General features: G+C 38.3%; 1 protein-coding gene across 9 annotated transcripts in view; it reads left to right on the forward strand.

Moving 5' to 3' along the window:
• UBAP2 (ubiquitin associated protein 2) overlaps positions 1 to 26,052 on the forward strand; it is a 108,835-nt gene that overhangs the window by 50,165 nt on the left and 32,618 nt on the right. For 5 of the 9 annotated variants that reach the window (XM_053205001.1, XM_027039295.2, XM_027039298.2 and 2 more), the window contains 4 exons: positions 9,135 to 9,189; positions 11,733 to 11,836; positions 17,824 to 17,889; positions 23,144 to 23,199. In XM_053205001.1, the coding sequence (XP_053060976.1) occupies positions 9,135 to 9,189; positions 11,733 to 11,836; positions 17,824 to 17,889; positions 23,144 to 23,199 (281 nt within the window). Of the gene's footprint in view, positions 1 to 8,271; positions 8,352 to 9,134; positions 9,190 to 11,732; positions 11,837 to 17,823; positions 17,890 to 23,143; positions 23,200 to 26,052 lie in introns of all 9 variants that reach the window. The other 4 variants (XM_053205003.1, XM_015073277.3, XM_027039296.2 and 1 more) reach the window with 4 other exon arrangements.

A 26,052-nucleotide genomic window follows, 5' to 3' on the forward strand; every position in this document is an offset into this window, starting at 1 on the left:
TCTTGATTTCTGCTCAGGTCATGATCTCGTGGCTTTAGCCCCACGTTGAGCTCTACCCTGCTTGGGATTCTGTCTCTCTTCTTTCTCTGCCCCTTCCCCTGCTCATACTCACTATCTTTCTCAAAATAAATAAATAAACTTTACAAAATACAGTGTATACTTAAAAACAAGTATAAGCTGTATAGTGTGTACTTAAAAACGGTTCTTTACGGTCTCCATTGCCTTTTTTTCTTTTTTTTTTTTTAATGTTTATTTTTGAGAGAGAGAGCGCAAGCAGGGGAGGGGCAGAGAGAGAGGGAGACACATAATCCAAAGGAGGTTCCAGGCTCTGAGCTGTCAGCACAGAGCCCAATGCGGGGCTTGAACTCACGAACTGCAAGATCATGACCTGAGCCGAAGTCAGAAACTTAACTGGCTGAGTCACCCAGGCACCCCGTCTTTTTTTTTTTTTTTTTTTTTTTTTAATTTTTGAGAGAGTGTGTGTGCAAACAGGGGAGGGGCAGAGAGAGAGGGGGACCAGAAGATCTGAAGCAGGCTCTGCGATGGCAGCAGAGACCCAATGTGTAGGCTTGAACTTATAAACCACAAGATCATGACCTGAGCTGATGTTGGATGCTCAACCGATGTTGGATGCTCAACTGACTGAGCCACCCAGCGCCCCTGCATTTATTTTTTGATTTCGACAGTACTTGTGAGCTCCTCTTGCTGACTTCACATTGACTCCCGCTCAGCATACTAATCTACATTTGTGACTAAATTTGCTAAAATTTCAAAGTGCTAATAAAACTTGTCTTACTTATTTATTGCTTTATCTGTATAGTATTGGCTTAAAAAAATATTGTAAAACAGCATGGATTCAATATGGTAACCTATAATTTCTGGGATACCTTATGTTAAGAATTTGACCCAAATGTCCATCAATGGATGAATGGATAAAGAATATGTGGTATATATATACAATGGAGTATTACTCAGCAATCAAAAAGAATGAAATCTTGCCATTTGCAACTATGTGGATGGAATTGTAGGGTATTATGCCAAGTGAAATTAGAGAAAGACAAATATCGTATGACTATGACTTCACTTATACGAGGAGTTTAAGACACAGAACAGATGAACACGAAGGGAAGCAAAAATAATATAAAACAGGGAGGGGTCAAAACATAAGAGACTCTTAAATCTGGAGGGGTTGTGGGAGGTGGGGATGAACTAAATGGGTAAGGGGTATTAAGGAATCTACTCCTGAAATCATTGTTGCACTATATGCTAACTAATTTGGATGTAAATTAAAAAAATAAAATCAAAAACGTATCTGGTATCTGTGTTAAATGAAAAATCATACGTATAATATGGGAGTATATTTTATAGCATGAAAAGTATGAGCTCTCTAGCAAATGAAGTAAAAATAAATTCCCTTTATATGCCTAGTGTTTCTGTACCATTTGCTGAATGTTTGCTCAGAGTAGCAAGAATGATTGTGACACTTGTAAAATGTATTTTACTATAATGTGTTTAAATGTTTGTAGAGTAGTATCTTGTGAGTTGTGTGTTTTTGTGAGGAAACAACAGCTTCTTTAGAGGAGGGAAATAGCAGTTGTGCCTGGCACTGTCCTAAGTATCCTGGTCTTTGGTTTTTGGTGTCAAAATGTTTGGAACTATATAAATGTTGACCATTCAAAGGTAACCTGGCCATCAAATAATAGTTGTGTTTTGTGTACAAAATGTGGAATTTAGCTGATATATATTAAATATCTACTGCATGACTGGAAGTTTTCCTCAATGATACTGACTTAATCCTGAGTTCAGATTGAAGATCATGTTAAATATCTGAGATTTGGAGTATTCTGGGTAAAGGTCTTTGTCATGTGACATATAGTAATTAGTAGAAACTAATTCTGTGTTCCAGGAGCCAATGCTGCTTATTAGTATTGTATATCTTTAGGAATAAGTTTTCATTATTTACTTATTTAATTTTAGAGAGTGAGAGAGAGCCAGAGAGGGGCAGAGGGAGAGAGTGAGCGAATGTTATGCAGGCTCCCTGCAGAGCACGCCTCTTGGTTAGGATCATGACTTGAGCTGAAATCAAGAGTTGGACATTCAACTGAGCCACCCAGGCACCCCCTAGCTCCTGTATTTTAAAACAAATTAATACATGAATATGCTCTATATAATATACTTGGAAAGTAATTATTGACTACCTATTGTGCGCTAACATAGTATTTAAAAAATTTTTGCATTGTTTTATATGGCTTCTTGGGTTCTGGTACAAAAAGTATTTGACAAAATGTGGTGTTCTTAAATGTATTAATGAATCGCTGGGTTGTTTCCTATAAATGAATAGTGATGTTATATTATCTTTTAAAATAAGAGTTTAGGGTTTTTGGGGGGAATATTTTTATATTTTTAAGTAATCTCTACACTCTGTGGGACTCAAATTCATAACCCCAAGATGAAGGGTCATATGTTCCACTGACTGAGCCAGCCAGGCACCCCGGTAGTTTAGTTTATGAGAAAGTTCCATGTGTATGTAATTGGACTTACATATCAGTCTTAAATGCAACAACTAATATTTAAATACCTGTTGTATTGCTGCAGATAAAGCTGTGAATAAGACATGATTGCTCATACTCTGGGTGGGAAAGGAGAAGAGACTGTCAAGTAAAATCACTTTTTGACTTACTTAAGAAATTGATTGTTGATGTGGTCAACTGTCAGTAAGGGGCTTCTTCCTCCTTCTCTCCCTTCCTTTTTTTTTTTTTTTTTTTTCCTTAAAGTAATAAAGCTAGATGTCCAGTGTGGGGCTTGAAGTTACAAACCCTAGACCAAGAGTCACATGGTCTACCAATAGAGCCAGCCAGATACACCAGTAGGGTCTATAAATTGAGTGGCTTGGGAAGTTCTCAGCGGAGGTGGGATTTAAGCTGAGGAGGAAGAAAGCCATGGGAAAATTTGGGTAGGAACATTCTATATAAAAGCAGTTGATAATGTAAATGTGGAAAAGAACTTGGATCTTTTTTTACAGACTTAAAAGTTACCTGCTGGAAAATAAAATATACATAAAAGTGCTCAGGGTTTGGTTTGAACATTTTACCTTGAAATTAAAAAGTACAATGGAATTTTGCATAATGTTTACTCAGATTTCCTGAAAGTTAGTATTTTACATTTGTTTTATCATTTTCTCTGTTTATGTTACATCCTATTGTGTTTTCTGAAACCTTTGAATATAAATTCCAATATAATGGCCATTTTGCCCCTTAACATTTTAGTGTATATCTCCTCTAAGAAAAAAGATTGTCTTAGGGAGCTTAGAATAATAAAATCAGGAAATTACTATTGATGCAATCTATAGGCCTTATCTAAAAAATTCTAGTTATCCTGTAATGTTCTTCAGAGCAAAAAAAAAAAAAAAAAAAAGAAAAAAATTCTAGTTTAGGATCCAATCCAGGATCACACATTGTATGTAGTTACTTTGTCTGTTTAGTGTCCTTCATTCTAAAACAGTTCATCAGTCTGGAATAAACTTTGTCTTTCATGGCCTTAATGCTTTAGAAGCATTTGTAGAATATCCTTTTATATCAGTCTGAGAAGCTTACTCATGAATAGATTCTTACTATCTGGTGTTTTAATTCCAGTAAAGTTAACTTGTTATTTGTTTTTGATAGGAATACCACAAAGTGATGATCACTGACCTTCTCAGTGCATCATATTAGAGGGCACATGATACCAGTGTATCCCTTACTAGTAATGTTAGTTTTGATTAAATTTAGGAATGGTGGTTTCTGACAAGTTTCTCCTATGTGAAGGTACTACTCTACACTTTATAATTAATACATACTTTCTCAGGGAAGTACTCTGAGAATATATGAATACCCTTTTTTGTATGTGTGTATTTGTCCTCGTCCAGTCATGCCTAAACCCAAACTACCCCAGTTGCGTACAATTAAAATTGTCTGTTTTGAATTAACTAATTCGAATTGGGTTTTTCCTTCAAGCATCCTGAAGAGCCCTACTTGAAATGGGGCTTAGGAGAAATTATTTTCCACTTGGGAATTCCTCAAATTGTCACCATAAGTGGGGAGGTTTACTAGTCCAGAAGGGGGTCAGTCTTCTAATGGTTCTGGGGTGGAAGGACCTGGAACCTGGTCAGCCCCTGCCAGGCAGAATGCATGGCATATAGGGTATGGCTCTCCAGTGTACTGACACCTTCAGCCGGTGGCGTAGTGGGGTAGAGCACCCCAGGGGTTGGGCAACTAGCTCAGAGAATTCCCTAAATATCTTTTTTTTTTTTTTAATCAGACTTATACTTGCTAGTTTGAGAATCCATTAATTCCCGAAACAATTGCCACAACACGTTTATAATCAGACTTCTTTACTAAGGATAAACTAATATATGGGATATGAGGGTAGATTCTAAGCTTTATTCCTCCCTGAATCCCAGAGGGAGTTTGCTATTGTCATTTGACTTGTTCATACTGCTTTAGGTTTGGGAAGTCGTATTTGTGTCTGAGAATATACCTTAACCCATGAACAGAGACAATTTGCTGGATTCCCAAGACTCTGATCCATGCAAGCTCCAGAGATGCCCTGTTCTGTGTGAGGACTGGATAAATCTCTGGGGATGGAAGCAGCTCATAGTCAACACTGCAACTACTTTTATCACTGAACCAGCCCTGAAATTTTGTGAATTTTTGTCAGTACAAAGAACCTTAGAACTAGTCAGGACTTTAAAGATCTTTCATGTCATGACCTAGAGTGTGCAGTGAGATATTTGAGATCACAGAGTTTCTGGTACATTTGGCTGTTATCAAAGCCCTCCATATAGTCTCCTGGGGTTGAGGGAAAGGGATTACTTTCTGTCATCTTAGGATCATTCTCCTTACTTGTTTCTATTTAGGGTACACATGCTTGGCACTGGGAGGGTCAGGGAATGTCTATAGTTAGGATCCACTTCCACTAGAGGTGTTTGGCTGTTTTCTATGTTTGGGCTTTTTCAAGGGAAATGAGTGGCTTTTCTATTCTGGCTCTCAGTGCAGAAAAAACATAAATATTAAACAGCTGAAAACTTGAGCAGTCATTCAACATAGATACCATCAGAGAGGCCTCTTGGGTAAAAAAATAGCATTTATTATCATATGGGCTTATTCTTTATGATAATCTTATTTAATCTTGTGTTTTCTCTATTAAAAGACCCCGTCTTTATTATGAGCTGCTGGATAAAAATATCTATGTGTACCAGATAACAATGTAGGGAGAAAACAATGTTACTGGTAGTGTTACTAGCCAGGTGAATAGGAAAGATCAGTTTTGTTATTTTGCAAAAATGTATGGGAATAATGGGTTTGATTTTTTTTTTAAATGTGGTTCCGATATTTGTTGTGTTTGTAGTTAATAGTTGGGCACAGCTTCTGATCTCTAGAGATGGGAGATATATGTAGTTGATACTTTTTCCAGGGTACTTGGGAAGATTTCTTGAATTTTTTGCCTAAAATTTCTTGAATTTTTGCCTAAGGCTATGCATTTCTTTTATAAATTCCTTTGTCTCTTTTTCATTAACATCTTGCTTTCTGGCTCAAGTATTCCAATTATTGTTTAATAATTTTTGAGTGGAGGGGTGCCCAGGTGGCTCAATAGGTTAAGTTTTCAACTGTTGGTTTCACCTCAGGTCATGATTCCTGAGGTGAGTTTGAGTCCCTCCCATGCAGCTCTGTGCAGATGGTATGTGGAGCCTGCTTGGGATTCTCTCTCTCCCTGGCTGCCGGCACTTCCTCCTCCCTCCACCCATCCCCTTGTACGCGCTCTCTTTCTCAAATAAATTAAAAAAAATTTCTGAGCAGGATCCCCTTTTAAAATCGTGCCACTGTCTTAATATTTACTGTTAAGTTCCTTTTTTCACATGTATACCAATGAAATGAAATTTCTTTTGTTACAAAGGGTACACATGAACTCACCTGTCAAGAGCAGTTGTGGTTTTTTCTTTTGCTTTCTTTATTGGTAACTATTCATTATAGCAAAAGTAAGTTCTTGAGATATAATTCATGTACCATATAGTTCACTCACTTAAATTGTAAAATTCAATGGTTTTTAGTATATTCATAGAATATACTGTATCCAACTGTCAACATGATCAATTTCAGAACATTGTTTATTATCTCAGAAAGAAACCCTGTCCCCTTTAACTATCAATTTCCAATTCCTCCATCTTTTTCACCCCCTTCCCAGCAGTAAACAACTACTAGTCTATAAATTGACCTATTCTGGACACTCCCATTTAAAAGGAAATTTTATAATATGTGGTCTTTTGTGCCTGGCTTTTTTCACATAGCTTAATGTTTCAAGGTTTCATCAGTGTTGTATCAGGATTCAGTACAATATTGTAGCATGCAGCAGTATGCCATTCCTTTTTTTTTTCCCCCTAATGTTTATTTTTGAGAGAAAGAGAGTAAAGAGGGGTAGGGACAGAAGATCCAAAGTGGGCTCTGTGTTGACAGCAGAAAGCTGGATGCAGGGGTCATGCCCACAAACTATGAGATCATGACCTGAGCCAAAGTCAGATGCTTAACTGACTGAGCTACCGGGGCACCCCAGTATTCTGCTGTTTTTATTCTGTTTGTTATTCTGCTGTTTTTATTCATTTCTTTTTATGGCCAAATAATATGCCATTGTATGGATGGATATACCACAAGTTTTTAGTTAGTTTTGTTTGGTTTTGTTTGCTGTTGTTGTTTTGTTTTGCTTTGCTTTGTTTTTTGGAGAGAGAGAGTTTTAGCGGGGGCAAGGGGCAAAGAGAGAGAGAAAGAGAAAGAGAATCTTAAGCAGGCTCCATGCTCAGCACAGAGCCCAAAGTGGGGCTCGATCACAGCCGTGGGATCATGACCTGAGCTGAAATCAAGAGTCAGATGCTCAACCAATTGATTCACCCAGGCAACCCTTGTCAGTTTTTTGTGTTTTTGTTTTGTTTTTGTTTTGTTTTTTACAATAAAGTGTTCTATTTCCTGAGAATTGCTTTTCTTCTATGAGACTTTCTTTTTTAAAAGTTATCCTTTTCCTAAATTTTGGATTATATTCTTGGCCAAAAACGTGTAGCTTGAAAGCTTTCTTCTTAGAGCTAGTTTTCTTTCTGCCTGAGTTTTGACTTTCCTGTAGGCTGTGGAAGTGGTTGTGTGTGAGTCTTACCTTTGCCTTTTGACAGTGTTACAAGAGGCAGTAGCTACTGATATGCATTATTAAGATTCTTTGTTTTTTTAGGACATTTCTCTCTATTCTCCCATCTCTGGGAATATAGTAGATTTTGGTTAAGACCATGTTTTTAATAATTTAACTTGAACTGTGGGGTAAGTTAACCATATGTAATTAATACACATTTTAGTTATATTAGTATGGCTAATAAAGCCCTTGGCAAGCATCCTTCTCTGATTTCTACTCTTATGTACCTCATATATGTGGAATCATAAAATATTTGTCCTTCTGTGACTGACCTATTTCATTCAGTGCAGTGTTCTCAAGGTTCATTCATGTTGTAGCATGTGTCTGAATTTCCTTCCCCTTGGGACACCTGGGTGGCTTAGTTGATTAAGCGTCCACCTCTTGATTTCTGCCCAGGTCATGATCTCACGGTTGTGGGATCAAGCCCCATGTCGGGCTCTGTGCTGAGCATAGAGCCTCCTTAAGATTCTTCCCCTGCCCCGTGTGCGCATACATTCTCTCTCTCAAATAAAGATAAATATTAAATAAAAGAATTATCTTTTTTTAAGGCTGAGTAATATTAAATATATACCTTTAAGACTCTTTTCAAATTCTCTTTGGTATATATCCAGAGGTGCAATTCCAGGATCATATGATAATTCTGTTTTACTCTTTGGGGGCACTGCTGTACTATTCACCATGGTGGCTGTACCATTTTAGATTCCCAGCAAAGTGTGCTAGGGTTTTAGTTTCCCTGCATTCTTGCCAAAACTTGTTATTTTCTGTTCTCTTTCTCTCTCTCTCTTTCTCTCTTTTTGATAGTAAGCATCATAATGGTAACTGGTTTCCCTAATGATTAGTGATATTGAGAATCTTTTCATGTGCTTATTGACCATTTGCATATCTTCTTTGGAGAAATGTCTATTCAGATCCTTTGCCATTTTTGAATTAGGTTCTGTTGTTGAGCTGTAGAAGTTCTTCACACATTCTTGACATTATTCCTTTATCAAATGTATCATGGGCACATATTCTGTGGGTTGCCTTTTTATTCTGCTGATATAGGTGTCTTTTTTTTGTTTTGTTTTTAAGTAATCTCTACACCCACCATGGTGGTTGAACTTACAACCCCAAGATCAAGAGTTGCATGCTCTACCGACTCAACCTGTCAGGTGCCCCGTATAGTTGTCTTTTGATGCACAAATCTAACAACTGGTTGTTTGTTTTGTCTGTGCCTTTGGTGTCATATTTAAGAAATCATTACCAAATTCAGTGTTGTGAAGCTTTTGCTCTATATTTTCTTCTGTGAGTTGTATAGTTTTAGCTCCTGAATTTAGGTCTTCAGTCCATAGTGGAGGATGTTATGAAAAACTAGAGTCACTGAATAAAATCTCTTTTTGCTTGCTCGCTTGCTGCTGCCATTTTGGTTATTGACCAAAGTTCTAGTATAAAAAACAGTGTGTAATAGTACCTTCAGCTTACATAGCAGTTTTCCTCTTTCTCATTTGATTTTATAGTAGAAGTTTAAAATGTTACGGTATTTGCAGTAACTGATTTTAAAACATCTAGAATAGGTTTTTTTTTTTTTTTTTAAGTAGGCTCCCTGCCTAGCGCAGAGCTAGAACTCATGACCCTGAGACCAAGAGTTGGTGCTCTACCAACTGTGCCAGCCAGGCAACCCCAGGATAGTTTTTAATATAAGCTGCCTGTGTTAAGTTGCAACATATCACAAGTACTATATAAGCAGAATGAAATCCCTTCTATCCTTTAAAATAAATAACTGTGTAGATAGTTGTTTCAGTAGTGACCAGCAGGTTGGGTGCACCAGATGGGAATAATGTTGGTGCTGTTAGGAACAGTGATAGTGTTGTTTGGGGTGTGTAGAGAATGACATTGGTAGAATTATAATTTTGTAGGGTATAAATACTATTTAATAGTACTATTTTCGTTTTCAGGATTTGGACGTGGAAGAGGGAGAGGGGCAGGAAGATTCACAACACACGGCATGGGGTAAGTCTGAGCCATCCTATTTTTATAGTTATTACTCTCTTTAGGTATTACTCAAGGGTTTTTCTGCCTCTGTCCTGTTCCCAATTTATTTATCCTGGTGAATCAGATGTTAATTATTAAAAAGAGAAAGGGCTCCTGGGTGGCTCAGTCAGTTAAGTGTCTTACTCTTGATTTTGGCTCAGGTCTGGATCTTGTGGTTGTGAGATGGAGACACTGTGGGTCTGAGAGCTGAGCTGAGTGTGGAGCCTGATTAAGATATTCTTATTCCCTCCCCGCCCCTCTCACCATCTCACCATCTCCCATCTCTCTCTCTGTCTCTGTCTCTGTCTCTCTCAAATAAAAACTAAAAAAATTTTTTTAAGTGCCACAAAAAAAGAAAATTGTGAAAAAGTGAAATGCAAATAAAATTGTATTGTAATAGGCTTTCTGTCCTTGGCTTTTTTTTGACATTTTGGATTGAATAATAGTTTGTTGAAGTAGTGGGGTATCCTTTACATCCGTGGCCTCTCCCCATTACATGCCAGTAGCATCCTTTCTCAAGTTGTGACAATCAAAAAAAATCTTCAGATATTGCCAGATATTACCTGGTGGGGGGTGGGCATAATCACCCCTTGTTGAAAACCACTGCATAAGAGTTAGGTTGATAAATCCAGCAATTGTCTTGAATGGTGAGTTAATGCAATGTTTATATAAACATGTTAGTATTTTTATTTTATTTTTTTCTAAACAGTGAACATACTATTACTAAACAGGTGATATAATCAATTGTTCATAATTTCTGGTTGTTCTTTTACTTTTTCCTTCTTCTAAAACGTTAGCTCCCCTTTGGGGTGCCTGGGTGGCTCAGTTGATTAAGTGTCCAACTTTATTTCAGGTCATGAACTCACACCTCATGAGTTCAAGCCCTGCATTGGGTTCTGTGCTGATAGCTCAGAGTCTGGAGCCTGCTTTGGATTCTGTGTCTCCCTCTCTCTTTGTTCTGCCCCCACTCGTACTCTGTATCTCTCTCTTAAAAATAAGATTAAGGGGCGCCTGGGTGGCTCAGTCGGTTGAGCGTCTGACTTCGGCTCAGGTCATGATCTCGCGGTCCGTGAGTTCAAGCCCCGCGTCAGGCTCTGTGCTGACTGCTCAGAGCCTGGAGCCTGTTTCGGATTCTGTGTCTCCTCTCTCTCTGACCCTCCCCCGTTCATGCTCTCTCTCTGTCTCAAAAATAAATAAACGTTTAAAAAAAATTTTTTTTTAAAAATAAGATTAAAAAAAATTTTTTTTTTCTTTTAAAGCCTTAGCTCCCCTTAGGTTTTTAGGAAAAGTTTTTAAGCTTATAGAAGCCATCTGTATATGGATGACAACTGAGAAAGGAAGGGAATTGGTTCCAGGAAAACCCTTAACTCCAGGGTAGCACTGTAGCAGGGGAGGGTCATTGCCTTCAGGTGATACCTCTTGCCATTTCTGTTTCCTGCTTGAGCTCATTGTGGATAAAGGAAAGATGGATACACAGGGAGCATATTGGCTGGAATACATACCTTGTGTGCCCAGACCAGCTTTTTAAACTCTTTTGTGGTTTTTTCAGTTTACATTAAAAAATACTCTTGTGATTTTTTTATTTGTCAGATACCTCAGTAAAGCTGGAAAAAAATTTTAAATTCTATTCTGAAAATTTTAGAGATAGTATTAATTTGGCCCTAGTTAGACTTCTGAATATGGGTGTTTAGAATTTTAACGGAAAAAAAACCTTGATGAAACATTTTCTTTATATTCACTGTTTTTATACAAAAAGGATCTGGATTCTTACTCTGGGAAATAAACACTTTGTGTTAAGTCTAGTCTTAGTTTTAAGGGAAGTTTTCCGTGAGAACCCTTATTCTTCCTAATACAGTTATAGTTGTGTACATCTGCTTTAGAATGTGGAGTGCAGCAACTTAGGGAAATAAGGACATCATACAAGAACATATGGAAGGTTCCCTAGGCAACCTCTGCTTTTTAGAAAATCTACATCCTGATAGTCAAGAAGAGTTAGCTATAATTAAATAGGGGAAAGATGGTGAAGTTAGGAAAAAAAAAATTTTAATGTTTGTTTACCTGTTTTTAAAGCTTATTTTGAAAGAGAGTGAGGGAGGGGCACTGCCAGTGAACACTCCAACTCAGGGTTCAAACTCAGAAACAGTGAGGTCACCACCTGAGCCAAAATCAGGAGTCAGATGCCTAACCCACTGAGCCACCCAGACGCTGCCCCTATTTACCTATTTTTGAGAGAGGGAGGGGAGAGGGCAGAGAGAGAGGGAGGAGAATCCCAGGCAGGCTCTCTGCTGACAATGCATAGCCCAAAGCTGTAAGATCATGATCTGAGCCAAATCATCCAGATCTGACCTGAGTCAACTGACCATCTAAGGGGTTCCAGTTGCCCCAGTGTGAATTTTATTATATTGGCTTTTAGAAGGACAGGGTATTTGGAGAGGAAGAAGATGATATATGGTTAATGTTGTGATTTTGGTAATTGTTGCACTTTAATTCTTTTTTTTTTTTTTTTTTTTTTCAAACACAAGGACATTTAATCCTGCGGACTATTCAGATTCTCCATCTATAGATGGGTGTGGGACAAAGCCAATAGTTTGGGAAGCTGCTCAGAATGGTGCAGATGAGGGGACTGGTAAGTGTCTATTGTCAAAGATGTGTTTTAAATGTTTGAGTTCTTAACATACAGAGATGTGCTGATGGAGAAGAATGAAAAGCAGGCTGCTGTCCTACCTCTGAGACTATTAGCTGGTTCTTACCTCCAGGGTCTCATTTAAAAATCTCATTGACCATAAGGTATTTGATTTTTCCCTTGTACACTCTGAGGAAGAGGCTTTTATCAATCTGTGTAAGTCAGTACAAATTCACACTCAAATCTCAGTGTGTCAGGGATATATGTAATTTCTTACGGGTAGGTTTGTTACTGAAAAGTATCATTCCTGATGATGGACACAAATTTGGCCAGATAGAGTGGTAGGTGACTAGTAGGTTTGGGCATCAATTGCTTTTGTAGATTTTTTTCTGTATCCTGATGTTTTTGGATTATTTCTTTTTGGAAACTCATGGACAAATACGTGTTAATTGGAGCTTCTAGGATTTGTTCATGATAATACATCATTAACTACTGCAGTTATATTTATAAAAACATAATTTGGCAATTCATGAATTATAACTGAAAATATAAAAGTGTAGTTCAATAAATAATGTAAAAGCAAACCACCCATATAACACCGATTCTGGTCAAAAAACAGGACTGTGCCATCACCACAGAAACACCATCAATGAACTAGAAATCAAGGATACTATAGAAAGGATCAACAAAAGGTATAAAAATGGTTATTTGAAAACACTAGTAAAATTGATAAGCTTACTGTGAGACTGATCAAGGGAAGGAGAAACAGCATACATAATTGGTTATAGGAATGAGAAAAGGGATATTGATATTATAGGTATAATTAAAATATATTATGTATAATTGATGGTTTAATATAATCACAATTGTAATTAATATCAGGCATTAAAGTATACTTCATGTCAGTAAATTTTGTGCTAACATTTGAAATTACAGACTAATCTCACTCTTCAACAAAAATGTAGAAATCTTAAGCCAAAATATTGGAAAACCATTTGGTAAGATAGAAAAGAATAATACATCATGACCATGTTAAATTTATACTTGGTAATCAAGGTTCTTTCACATTAAAAAATCAATCATTTCCCAGATACATATACTCAAGAGAATGGAAGACACGGCTTTACATAAAACCTTGTATACAGATGTTCATAGAGGCATAATTCATAATGGCTGAAATGTAGAAACAAACCAAATGCCTTTCAGTGGATGAATGGAGGAGTAAATTGTTGTGTATCATCCATACAATGGAATATTCATTCTACCATACAAAGGAATGAAGTGCTGATGTATGCTGCAACATGAATGAATCTTAAAAACATGCTGAGAGCCCAAATGTCCATCAACTGATAAATGTATTAAGATGTGGTGTGTATATGTATATGTGTGTGTGTATATACACACACACACACACAGTGGAATGTATGGAATTGAATACTACATGGAGTGTAGTACAATGGAATACTACTTCATGATGAAAAAGTAAAATCTTGCCATATGCAACAACATGGACGTAACTGGAGGCTGTTATGCTAAGCGCAATGAGAGAGATAGGATTTCACTCGTGGAATTTGAGAAAGTTAACAGATGAACATAGGGGAAGGGACGGAAAAATAAGATAAAAACGGAGGCAAACCATAAGAGACTCTTTTTGTAATTAAATATTTTTTAACGTTTATTCATTTTTGAGAGACAGAGACAGAATGTGAGCAGGGGAGGGGCAGAGAGAGAGGGAGACACAGAATCTGAAGCAGGCTCCGGGCTCTGAGCTGTCAGCACAGAGCCCGATGTGGGGCTCAAACCCACAAACCGTGAGGTTAGGACCTGAGCTGAAGTCAGATGCCTTACTGGCTGAACCACCCAGGCACCCCAAACCATACAGAGAACAAACTGAAGGTTGGTGGGGGTGGGTGGTGGTGGTGGTGAGTTAAATGTGTGATGGGTATTAAGGAGGGCACTTTTGGGATGAACACTGAGTGTCATATATGAGATGAATCACTCCGTTCTACTCCTGAAGCTAGGACTGCACTGTATGTTATTAATTAACTAACTTGAAAAAAAAAATCATGCTTAATGAAGGAAGTCAGTTATAAAGGATCACATATTTTATAGTATATGATTTTACTTGTAGGAAATGTCCAGATCAGGAAGAAAAAAAAAAAAAAAGCAGTAGATTGTTGGTTGCTGAGGGTTGGAAACATTTGGGGAAAAATGGGGAATGACTACTAATGGTTTCAAGATTTCTGCCTGGAATGGGGTGCTTGGCTGGCTCTTTCAGTAGAGCATGTGACTTGATCTCTAGAGTTGTAAGTTTGAGCCACATGTTGAGTATAGAGATTACTTAAAAATAAAATCTTAAAAATAAAAAGATTTCTTCTTGGAGTGATGAAAATATTTTGGAATAGGGGATGCCTGGATGACTCAGTTGGTTGAGCATCAGACTTCGGTTCAGGTCATGATCTCACAGTTTGTGAGTGGTTTGTGTTGGGCTGGATCCTGCTTCAGATTCTGTGTCTCTCCCTCTCTGCCCCACCCCTGCCTGTGCTCTGTCTCCATCTCTCAAATGAATAAATGTTAAAAACAATTTTTTTAAAAATTCTGGAATAGTCATGATTGTTTCATAACTTGTGAATATACTAGACATTATTCAAATGTGTACTTTAAGAGGATGGATTGTATGCTTGTGTGAGTTATATCTCAATAACAAAAATAATTATTTATACTTTTAACCGATTAAAGCTTAAAATTCCTTATTAAAGAAATGCATTTGACAAAACCTAACATCCATTTCTGATTTTTTAAAAAACTGGCAAATCTGGAATAGAAAGAAATCTTAGACAGGGGATATCTACAAAACATACAGCAAGCATTACAGTAAATGATGATGTGTTGTTGAATGTTTTTTCTCTGGAAGGAGGTAAAGGGGCTTCCTCTTACTCTTTCTTTATACCAATGTACTAGAGGTCCTAATCATTGCAATAAGGACTGAAAAAAGTCGAAGGGTTTGAAAGAGTAAAAACCTGTCATTTCTTGAAATGATATAAAAATCTATAGATAAAATATTAAAATTAATAAGGGAGTTTTAAAAGGTGCTAGATAGAAGTTCAATAGATGTATTTCTATAGACCATCAACAGAGAGAAAATGGAAAAAAAAATCTGTAGCCTCAAAAAATTTCAAATGCCTGGCAGTGTAACGATATGCCAGATCATCAGCCTTCTACCTGTGAAAACGTAAAATATAAAATTTTATTTTAAAATATAAAATTGAAGCTCAATCAGTTGAAAGTCCGTCTTCTGATTTGGGTTCAAGTTTTTGATCCCACAGTTGTGCCTTGGCTGCACACTGAACCTGGAGCCTGCAGCCTGCTTAAGATTCTCATTCTTTCTTTCTCTCTCCGTGTTGTAAAATTAAAAAAAAAAAAAAATTTATATATATGTATGTATGTGTGTATATGTATATATGTGTGTGTGTATACACACGTATACATATTTGTATATATATGTTTTAAGAAGAAATGAATGGAAAGAATATACCGTATTTATATATTTCATGTCTGGTTGTTGTGAAACTTAGTTTTTACTGACTCTCTTTGGACTTATTAATGGTAGTCTACCTCATGAAAATTTTCCTTGCTGATTTTTTTAAATGTCAGGTTTATTGAGATATGCTATATATGCAGTAATATTTACCCTTTTGAAGGGCTATAAGTAGGTGAATTCTAACAAATGCATGTAGTTGTGTGACCAACCCTAAAATCAAGACTTTCTGTATGAGCTGTCAACAATTGCAAATAATTAAAAAGGAAAAAAAGGTACCGTTTATAGTTCACACAAAAACATGCAATATTTATATTAAATCTGATAAAGTATGTCTAATATTTGTATGCTGAAAATTATGCAACCTGATGAGAAATACCAAGATCCCAAAATGGAGAGAGAGATACTCAGTACTTATGAACTGAAGATTCAGTATGTTATTAAAAAGTTATATTTTTCCTCAAATTGATGTTTACGTGAAGTGTATGTTTAATCAGAATCCTAGCAGATTTTTTTTTGGTGTAAATTGAAAATTTGATTTAAAAATTTTCATTTTAGGGTGCCTGGGTGGCTCAGTTGGTTAAATGTCCGACTTTGGCTCAGTTCATGATCTTGGCGGTTTGTGAGTTCGCTTGTTTCAGATTCTGTGTCTCCCTCTCTCTCTGCTCTTCCCTGACTCATGCTCTGTTTCCCTCAAATATTTAAAAATTTTTTTTTAATTTTTATTTAAAGAAATTTGTATTTTGTTTTAAGTTTTTAAGAAATCTCTACACCTAGGGGTGGGTGCCTGGATGGCTCAGTTGGTTAGGCATCCGACTTGGGCTCAGGTAATGATCTTGTAGTTCATGGATTTGAGCCCTGCGTTGGGCTCTGTGCTGACAGCTCAGAGCGTGGAGCCTGCTTCGGATTCTGTCTCCCTCTCTCTCTCTCTCTCTCCAAAATAAAATACGTTAGGGGCTCCTGGGTGGCTCAGTTGGATGAGCGTCCCGACTTCGGCCTGGGTCATGATCTCATGGTCTGTGAGTTCGAGCCCCGCGTCAGGCTATGTGCTGACAGCTCGGAGCCTGGAGCTGGTTTCGGATTCTGTGTCTCCCTCTCTCTGACCCTCCCCCGTTCATGCTCTGCCTCTCTCTGTCTCAAAAAAATTAAATGTTAAAAAAAAATTAAAAAAAAAAAAAACTGTAAAAAAAATTTTTTAGAATTCGTCTCTATACCCAGTCTAGAGCTCGAACTTAAAACCCTGAGATCAAAGTTACCTGTGCTTCTGGCTGAGCCAAGCCAGCCAGTCTCCCTGATTTTAAAGTTTTTATAGAAAAGTACAGATACTGGCGTATAACCCATACGAATTTTGAAAAAGATCAACAAAGTTTAGGTCATACCCATCTTAAAATTCCAGCCCTTGTTTTTTATTGAAATGAAAGAAAACATCCATACAGAAACCTGTACATGGTATTTTTAAGTGGTTTTATTCATAATTCTTACTGATTTTTAAATCAGGTTTCGAAACAATGTTGAATTAGTTGTTTAACTGTTATTTTTCTTTTTTCTCTCCACGTCCTCTTCTTTTCCCTTCACCTGTCTTCTCTGGGCTCTTCTCTTTCCCCTTTTTCCCCCGATTCGCATTTAGAGTAGTAGATTCCTTGCTGAAAAACAAGGAAATGTGTTTAATGCAGAATACAGTTAAAGGATGTCAGTTGATAAGAGTGCTGGGGCTGTTTCTCTAGGGGCCTCACAGAATGGCATTTTCTTAATGAAAACATACAGTTCTGCGTGTGGACCTCAACCATAATTATAGGCTCAGAAACATGACTTTTGACAGGATTGTAATCAAATCCATTCTTTAGAGGCAGACCCTCCATTATGGAAAATGGAATGACTGAAGGATAGTTACAATAATGATTTATAAGTCGAAACATACTAAACATATTTGTAAAACATTGTAATGGTTTTAACAAGTGGGAAGGGAGTTTGGTGAACATGGGGATGAGAACAAGTGTAGTTGATGCAATTGAATGTTCAAAGGCTGTCTGGCTAATAGGATTTATAGTTGAGGTACAGTGGGCTGTCACAGTATTTTCTTTATTTTTATTTTTTTAACGTTTATTCATTTTTGAAAGAGACAGTGGGAGTGGGGGAGGGGCAGAGAGAGGGAGGCACAGAATCCGAAGCAGGCTCCAGGCTCCGAGCTGTCAGCACAGAGCCTGATGTGGGGCTCGAACCCACAAACTGTGAGATCATGACCTGAGCCGAAGTTGGACGCTCAACCAACTGAGTCACTCAGGTGCCCCGGGCTGTCACAGTATTGATTGCAGTACGTTTCCCCCTCCTCGGATGCACAGCCTAGATCAGCTTTGATGCTTTAATTTTGTTAAGTTGCTAAACAGTTTCTCTTCTGATGAATACCTTCATTATTTTGATATGTGAAAACCTTCCATTTTACATTGATCTGCAGAACTGGCATCAAATGCTCATAATGTAGCTCAGGATCTGCCACACAAAAATTCCTATGGACTCAAAGGTATGGTTTTCTTAATTCTTTAGTTAAAAATCTTCGGGGTGGCTGTCTGGCTCAGTTAGTACAACATGCAACTTTTGATCTTGGGGCTGTAAGTTCAAGCTGCCTGTTGGACATAGAACTTAGTTGAAATAAAAAGAATCTTTCAAAATGCTTACAGTGTCTGCCATTTTAATCAAGGCTAGTTAAGTAGAATTCATCAAGTGAATATTTGTAAAAAGTATATTTTTACACCTGCTTGATTAAATATCAACTTAAATGTTTTTTAATGTTTATTTTTGAGAGAAAAAATGTGAGTGGGGGAGGGGCGGAGAGAGCGAGACAGAGAATCTGAAGCAGGCTCCATGCTGTCAGTGCAAAGCTGGACATGGGGCTGGAACCCAAGCACTATATCATGACCTGAGCTGAAGTCAGGTGATGAACCAACTCAGCCACCCGCATGCCCCTTAAATACCAACTTTTGATTATGGAATTGTTTTACAGATTGGCCTTCAAGGCAGCACAGATTTTTATCTCGTTTTTCCTACATGGCTACCTTAATGTGCTTTTGATAGAATGCTAACATCAAGTTAAATGCAACATAAAGCATGCACCTCAAATTTATTGTTTTAAGCTGAAAATAAATCAATATCATTGATGTTTTCCCACGTTTGAGGTGTAGGTTTATAGGTGAGTAATGGGGAACAAAGTCTTATTGTAAAAGCCTAATATTTCACAATAGTATTAGGATCAGAGCCTGTGTTGTTTTACATGTAATATCTTGTAATTTTTATAGTCTGTATATTTAAGGTGGGTTTTTAGCTTATTTATTTTTGAGAGACAGAGCGAGTGAGCACAAGCAGGGGAGGGGCAGAGAGAGAGGAAGAGAGGATCCCAAGCAGGCTCTGCACTGTCAGCACAAAGCCTGATCCAGGGCTCAATCTTTTGAACTGTGAGATCAAGACCTGAGCCGAAGTCAGAAGCTTAACTGACTGAGCCACCCAGGCACCCTGGCCCTGGTTTCTGATAAGGGGTTGCCTCCTCTGTGGTCTGACATAACCACTTGTTGCACTTGGTTGTGACTACGTATATTGTCTTCTTATTAAATGTACTCAAATTCTAACTATAATCTCCATGTCTAAATTTGTGATTATTTTCATAAGACCCTTCTAAGTGTTAGGTCAGTCTCTTTACATATACATATATGAAAGTGTGCTTTAACTGAATACCACTGAACTGGACATTTAAAAATCACAATAGTAAATTTTATGAGTATTTTATCACAACAATTTTTGGAAAAATATTTTGTAACCTTATAAGTTTCTTTTTGAGAGAGAGGCAGTGTGTGTTGGGGAGGGGCAGAGAGAGAGAGGGCGAGAGAGAATCCCAAGTAGACTGCACCATGAGCGTAGAGCCTGATGTGGCACTAGAACCCATGAAACCGTGAGATCATGACCTGAGCCAAAACCCACAGTTGGATGCTTAACCAGCTGAGCCACCCAGTGCCCCAGTATTTTGTAAATTTCAGGATACTTTCGATATTTTATATAGAGGGTTTTGTAATGCCTCGTCATTGTTTTTCTCCTTTGGAGTATCCCTTCTCAATCTAGATCGATCGGCCAATCGATGGATCTTCCCAGCTGTTTTCCAGCTTTCAGGATTTGTTAAGTTTTTGTTTATTTTGAGTGAGAGGGAGGGTGGGGGAGGGACAGAGTGAGAGAGAGAGGGAAAATTGCAAGCAGGCTCAGAAATGTCATCATGGAGCCCAACATGTGCTTGATCTCTCAGACTGTGAGATCACGACCTTAGCTGAAATCAGGAGTTGGATGTTCAACCGACTGAGCCTTGCCAGCTGCCCTGATTTTTTTTTTAACATTTTATTTTAAAGTAATTTCTGTATCAAACGTGGAGCTTGAACTTAACCCCGAGATCAAGAGTTGCATGTTCTTCCAACTGACCCAGCCAGGCCCCCCCCCAACTCTAAGAGTTTTGCTATACTTTGTTTTCCCCATAAAATTTCTCTTCCCTTTCTAGCTTTCATTAACTTTTTTTTGTCCTCCACATTTCCAATTATTAATCAGCTCTGGGTGATTTATTGTTTAAAAATATACACCATGATCACCCACAACATTTTTGTCTTTCCAGTGAAATAGGACTTTGGTATTTAACATCATGCTAAACATGTAGTCTTTTTTTTTTTCTTTCCAGTTTTTATTTATTTATTTTGAGAGAATGAAAGCTTGAGCAGGGGAGGGGCAAAGAGAGGAGAAAGTGTTAATGTGAAGCAGGCCCCACACTGCCAGCATGGAGCCTGATGAAGGACTTGAAATCATGAATCCTGAGATCATGACCTGAGCCAAAATCAAGAGGTGGACGGCTGAGCCACCCAGGCGCCCCAAACATGTAGGCTTTTAACCCAGTATTGGTTGGTTGATGATTGATGATGAAGGGTTTCTGAGAAAAATTCCACCATAAATTGTTTCCTACTAAGAGTCTTAAAGGCCTTGAAGATGAATGTTTTAGGAGTGATTTTCGAGCCTCTGCAGTTGTTTTCTTTTTCTTGATTAGAATGCTCCTAAAACTGCTTACGTTGAACCCCAGCTTTTTGTAGGATTCCTTAATCTTTAGAGTACTGTCTCCTATGATAAATTTGACAGCATGAACCATAGGGTAGGTTGGATCGAGGTAGCACCAGGAACACTGTGTACTGGCTGCCCTTTAAGTTAGTCTCCTTGTGAGTTAAAAATTATTTTACTGTTTGTTTATTTTTGAGAGAGAAAGAGTGGGAACGGGGGAGGTGCAGAGAGAGGGGGAGACACAGAATCCAAACGGGCTCCAGGCTCTGAACTATCAGCACAGAGTACGACTCGGGGCTTGAACTCATAGGCCTGGAGATCATGACCTGAGCCAAAGTTGGACACTTAACCAACCAAGCCACCCAGGCACCCCTAGTTGTGAGTTTTTAAAACTATATATCTACTTAGAGAAAAGTCTTGATGGAGATCTATTAAAACATGGGGGATTATGTATCACTGCCTTGAAGAAAATCACATTGCAGAAGGAATATAAGAGTGGAGAGTAGGTAGATGGTTTGCCTTAGATATATTTAGCTTTGCATACAGGGTGATCTCTAAGAAGCCTAGGCAGAGGTCTAGACAACAAATTTTCACTACTGATTTCTGACTGGGACTAATTGCAACTTGTGTTTTTTCACTTAAACTAGGACCTCTTCCTAGTTTTAAGAGGCTGTTTGAATTGGGAGTGAATGGGTGGCTCAGTCAGTTGCGCTTTCGACTTCGGCTCAGATCATAAGCTCGTGGTTTGTGAGTTCGAGCCTCACATCAGACTCTGTGCTGACAGCTTGGAGCCTGGAGCCTAGAGTCTGCTTTGGATTCTGAGTCTCCCTCTCTCTGTGACCCTCCCCCACTCACACTCTCTTTGTCTCTATCAAAAATAAAAACCTTAAAAAAGTTTTAATTCAAAGAGATATTTGGGTCCACTTAAATTCCTAATTGTTTTATGATATTTCTGGAAAAGTTGTGGAAACCATTAAAAGGTATGATGAGTGAACCAGTAGAAAGGATCACACTGTCAGTTCAGAACATTCTGTATTAATGTTTATGATTATTTCAAGGATACATGCAGTTGAGAGGCACAGAAGAACAAACAGTGCCTGTATCCATGTTCTTCCTTCCTTTAATGTATATGTCCTATGATCCATGATGATAGATGACGTCTCTCAGTGATGTGTGTAGGGTTCTCACACAGGAGGGAATGTTTTTTAGGTTTGAAATATCTCCTATATAGTAGCATATCTTGGGGGACGTTTTACAGAGCGCCATACTGCATACATTCATCAATTCTATGTTTGTCATAACCAGTCCTAAACAAGGGACATCCACCTGAAAGAATTCCATTAGGAAGGACTCTTTTCATAGGTAACACCTTCTGTTTATTCATGAAACAGTTGGTTATTAGGTTATAGACCTAGTTCTAAGGAAGTTAGATCTGGTTACCTGCCCTTTTCTCAATTGTTTTCCCCTTCTTCTCTTCCTTTTGTCCTTTGCATACACAAACCTCATCGTAGGTCAGATGCCCAGCTCATTTCTTCCCTGTTGAAGGAATGAAAACATGCACAGTCTTACTTCCTGGGGGTGGTTATAGTTGATATCTTTGTGTATTTTCTTATGAAATCATTTTCTCTGATTTTTGCACGTATGTATTTGCATGTAGTTCAGCATTTCTGAATACAAATGCTTCCCTTTAAATATTTATTCTGGGGGCGCCTGGGTGGCGCAGTCGGTTAAGCGTCCGACTTCAGCCAGGTCACGATCTCGCGGTCCGTGAGTTCGAGCCCCGCGTCAGGCTCTGGGCTGATGGCTCAGAGCCTGGAGCCTGTTTCCGATTCTGTGTCTCCCTCTCTCTCTGCCCCTCCCCCGTTCATGCTCTGTCTCTCTCTGTCCCAAAAATAAATAAATGTTGAAAAAAAATTTTTTTAAATATTTATTCTGTAAGAATTGTTTGAGCAGATCTTCTGCATCTGCTCATCAGGAATTAATATATAGCACCAGAATTTATGTGAGCAGGACTAATGCTCAGCTTTGCTGGAGATCTATTAGGGAACCATAGAATGGACCTAATATCTTTTTTAAGTTTATTTATTTTGATAGAGAAAGCATGAGCAGGGGAGGGGCAGAGAGAGAGAGAGAGAGAGAGAGCAAGAATTCTAAGTAGGCTCTGCACTCTTAGCGTTGAGCCTGACATGGGTCTCCAACCCAGGACCGTGAGATCATGGCCTGAGCTGAATCCGAGTTGAACACTTTCTACTGAGCCATCCCAGGCACCCCTTTAATATCTTACAAAGAGGATGCATCTATAAATTCAGTAGTTCAGTAATCTACCTGAAATTAAGATCCAGCCAAGCCAGCTTCATAAAGAATTTTGCTCTGTTTTAAATGCTACATATCATAAGGGTCTCATGGTGAAATATGTGTATTTGTGCTATGCTCATACTTTATTAATCATGGCAGAATTGCTTGGATATGATCTACACTGAAGCAAAATTAGTGTGAGACTTTGCTTTCAGTTTATGTGGATAGTATCTAGCTAAGTTGAATTTGACTACATGGCATTTTATTGAGAATAGATCAGGAGCTTCATATTAGATTGTAAACTAAATTACTAATAAGATTTATGACACTTTATACAGTATATGATAGAGAATTAGTTGGAGTGAGATGATATTTGACTTTGTGATGTAAACTATGATTATTGTCAGCAGGGGCCTGGAAGAATTCGGTGGAAGAGTGGACAACAGACGACTGGACTGAAGATGTAAGTACTTAGCATCAGATTAGATCTGTCTTCCTCTTGTTTTCTGGTAAGGGCATGCATTCTTTGAAAAAGCTGGAAACATCTTGTGGTTGCCCATGGCTCTTTTTCAGACATGTGATTATCGTGTTTTTAAGATTTTTAAGAAACTTGGTTTTGATTCAGGTCATGATCTCATGGTTTGTGAGATCCAGTCCTGCTGTAGGGCTCTGTGCTGACAGTGAGGAGCCTGCTTGGAATTCTCTCTCTGCCTCTCTCACTCTGCCCCTCCCCTGCTCATGTTCGCCTGCCTGCCCTGCAGATAGATAGATAGATAGATAGATAGATAGATAGATAGATAGATAGATAGATTAGATAGATAGACAGACAGACTGACTGACTGACTGACTGACTGACTGACTAACAAAAAATTGACAAGGTGTTAGGGATGCCTGACTGGCTCAGTCTGAAGAACATGGGACTCTTGAACTGGGGGTCATGAGTTCGGTCCCCATATTGGGTGTAGAGATTACTAAAACATAAACTTAAAAAAAAAAAAGGATCAGGTGTTAAGTAGGCCTAAAAATCATTTTTTAGCTTATCTTTTGTTTTTAAATGTTAAAAAATTTTTTTTAATGTTTATTTTTTTAACATATTTTTTTTTTTTAACGTTCATTTATTTTTGAGACAGAGAGAGACACAGCATGAACGGGGGAGGGGCAGAGAGAGAGGGAGACACAGAATCGGAAGCAGGCTCCAGGCTCTGAGCCATCAGCCCAGAGCCTGACGCGGGGCTCGAACTCACGGACCGTGAGATCGTGACCTGAGCTGAAGTTGGACGCCCAACCGACTGAGCCACCCAGGCGCCCCAGTGTTTATTTATTTTTGAGACAGAGAGCGACAGAGCATGAACAGGGGGAGGGTCAGAGAGAGGGAGACACAGAATCTGAAGCAGGCTCCAGGCTCCGAGCTGTCAGCACAGAGGCCGACGCGGGGCTCGAACTCATGGACGGTGAGATCATGACCTGAGCCGAAGTTGGATGCTTAACCGAGTGAGCCACCCAGGCACCCCTGTTTTCAAATTTTTTTAATGTTCATTTATTTTTGAGAGAGAAACAGCGAGCATGAACAAAGGAGGAGCAGAGAGAGAGGGAGACACAGAATCCAAAGCAGGCTCCAGGTCTGAGCTGTCAGCACAGAACCCAATGCAGAGCTTGAACTCAGGAGCTGTGAGATCATGACCTGAGCCAAAGTCAGACGCTTAACCACCCAGGAGCCCCTGTTTTGTTCTGATAACTATTGCCCTGGCCTGTGAATGTTTATTTTTTATAACATTTTAATTAAAGGAGATAGTGTTTGGGTCACAGTTGAAATTCTGGTTCTAGGCCCAACCCCTTCTTCTTAAAACTAGACTAGCTTTTTATATTCATTTATTTGATAACCATTTTCGAGTGTACTACACTAGCTTCTCAGTGTTGATCTATAACTCTGGGCTCAGCATAACATGCTCTTTGATAAAAAAAGATATAATTTTAAAAAATGTAACTGAACTAATAGCCCTATGCCATATTTTATATCATTTTTCTGTTTGACCCTCAAAGTCCAGAACATATATGTATGTGATAGACTGGTAGAGCAGACATCATGATGGAGAGTAAAGGCCCTAGAAGTATCGATCTTTAATATAAAGTGACCCAGTCTTTGAAATTGTTGAGATTATTTTTCCCCGTCTTATCATTCTGTACTCACAAGTATATCTTTAAATTTTTATTTATTGATATTTATTTATTTATTTATTTATTTATTTATTTATTTATTTAAGAGTTTACTTATATTATTTTGGCGGGGCGGGGGGGAGGTGGTCAGAGAAAGAGAATCCCAAGCCTGCTCTGTGCTATCAGTGCAGAGCTCCACATGGGGCTTGATACCGATCTAAAAAATTAAAAAAACAGGGGTGCCTGCGTGGCTCATTGAGTTGGTTCAGCTCATGATCTCATGGTTCGTGGGCTTGCCCTCGTCAGGTTGTGTGCTGACAGAAGCCTGGAGCCTGCTTCAGATTATGTCTCCCTCTCTTTGCCCCTCCCCTGCTCATGCTCGTTTGTGCACGCGCGCTCTTTCTCTCTCTCTCTCTCTCTCTCTCTCTCTCTCTCTCTCTCAATATTAAAAAAAAATCATGGTTATTGAAACATGAGTAATCTAAGGTGCCAATCTAAAATTACTTGAATTATTAACCTTTCCCTTCCTACTCCTTTTTAAAATTTTCTTTTAAGTAAGCTTTGCCCAGCATGGGGCTCAAAGCCGCATCCACTTTAAATAATTTTTACATATTTCTTTCTAGTCTTTTTCTTTTCCTAAATATTAAATTACGGCTTGTGTCTTTTGAAATCTGAGAATGCTTCCATTTTACGTAATACTTTCTTTAAACTATTTTATTTTATTTAAATGTTTATTTATTTTTGAGAGAGAGAGATACAGAGAATGAGCAGGTGAGGGGCAGAGAGAGGGAGACAAAATCCCCAGCAGGCTCTGTGCTCCCAGCGGGCCGCTGCAGTGTCAGTCATGACCTGAGGTGAAACCAAGAGTTGGATGCTTAACTCACTGAGCCAGACAGATGCGCACAAAGATAGTATTTTTATTTTAAAGTAACCTCTACACCGAACATGACGCTTGAACTCATGACCTCAAGATCAAGAGTCACATGTTTTACTGACAGCCAGTCAAATCCTTTTTTTTAAAAAAAGAAGGAGGAAAGAATTTAATTTTTCTGTTTTCTGCCAGGGTCAGATAGGATGTTAGTGATTAATGGTGGTTCTAATTTGATTTGAACTAAAATTTTTATGGCTTTAGATCTTCTCTGTCATTGCATTTCACAGAGTT

Source organism: Acinonyx jubatus, chromosome D4 (assembly GCF_027475565.1).
Source record: "Acinonyx jubatus isolate Ajub_Pintada_27869175 chromosome D4, VMU_Ajub_asm_v1.0, whole genome shotgun sequence".
In the NCBI taxonomy this organism is placed as follows: Eukaryota; Metazoa; Chordata; class Mammalia; order Carnivora; family Felidae; genus Acinonyx; species Acinonyx jubatus.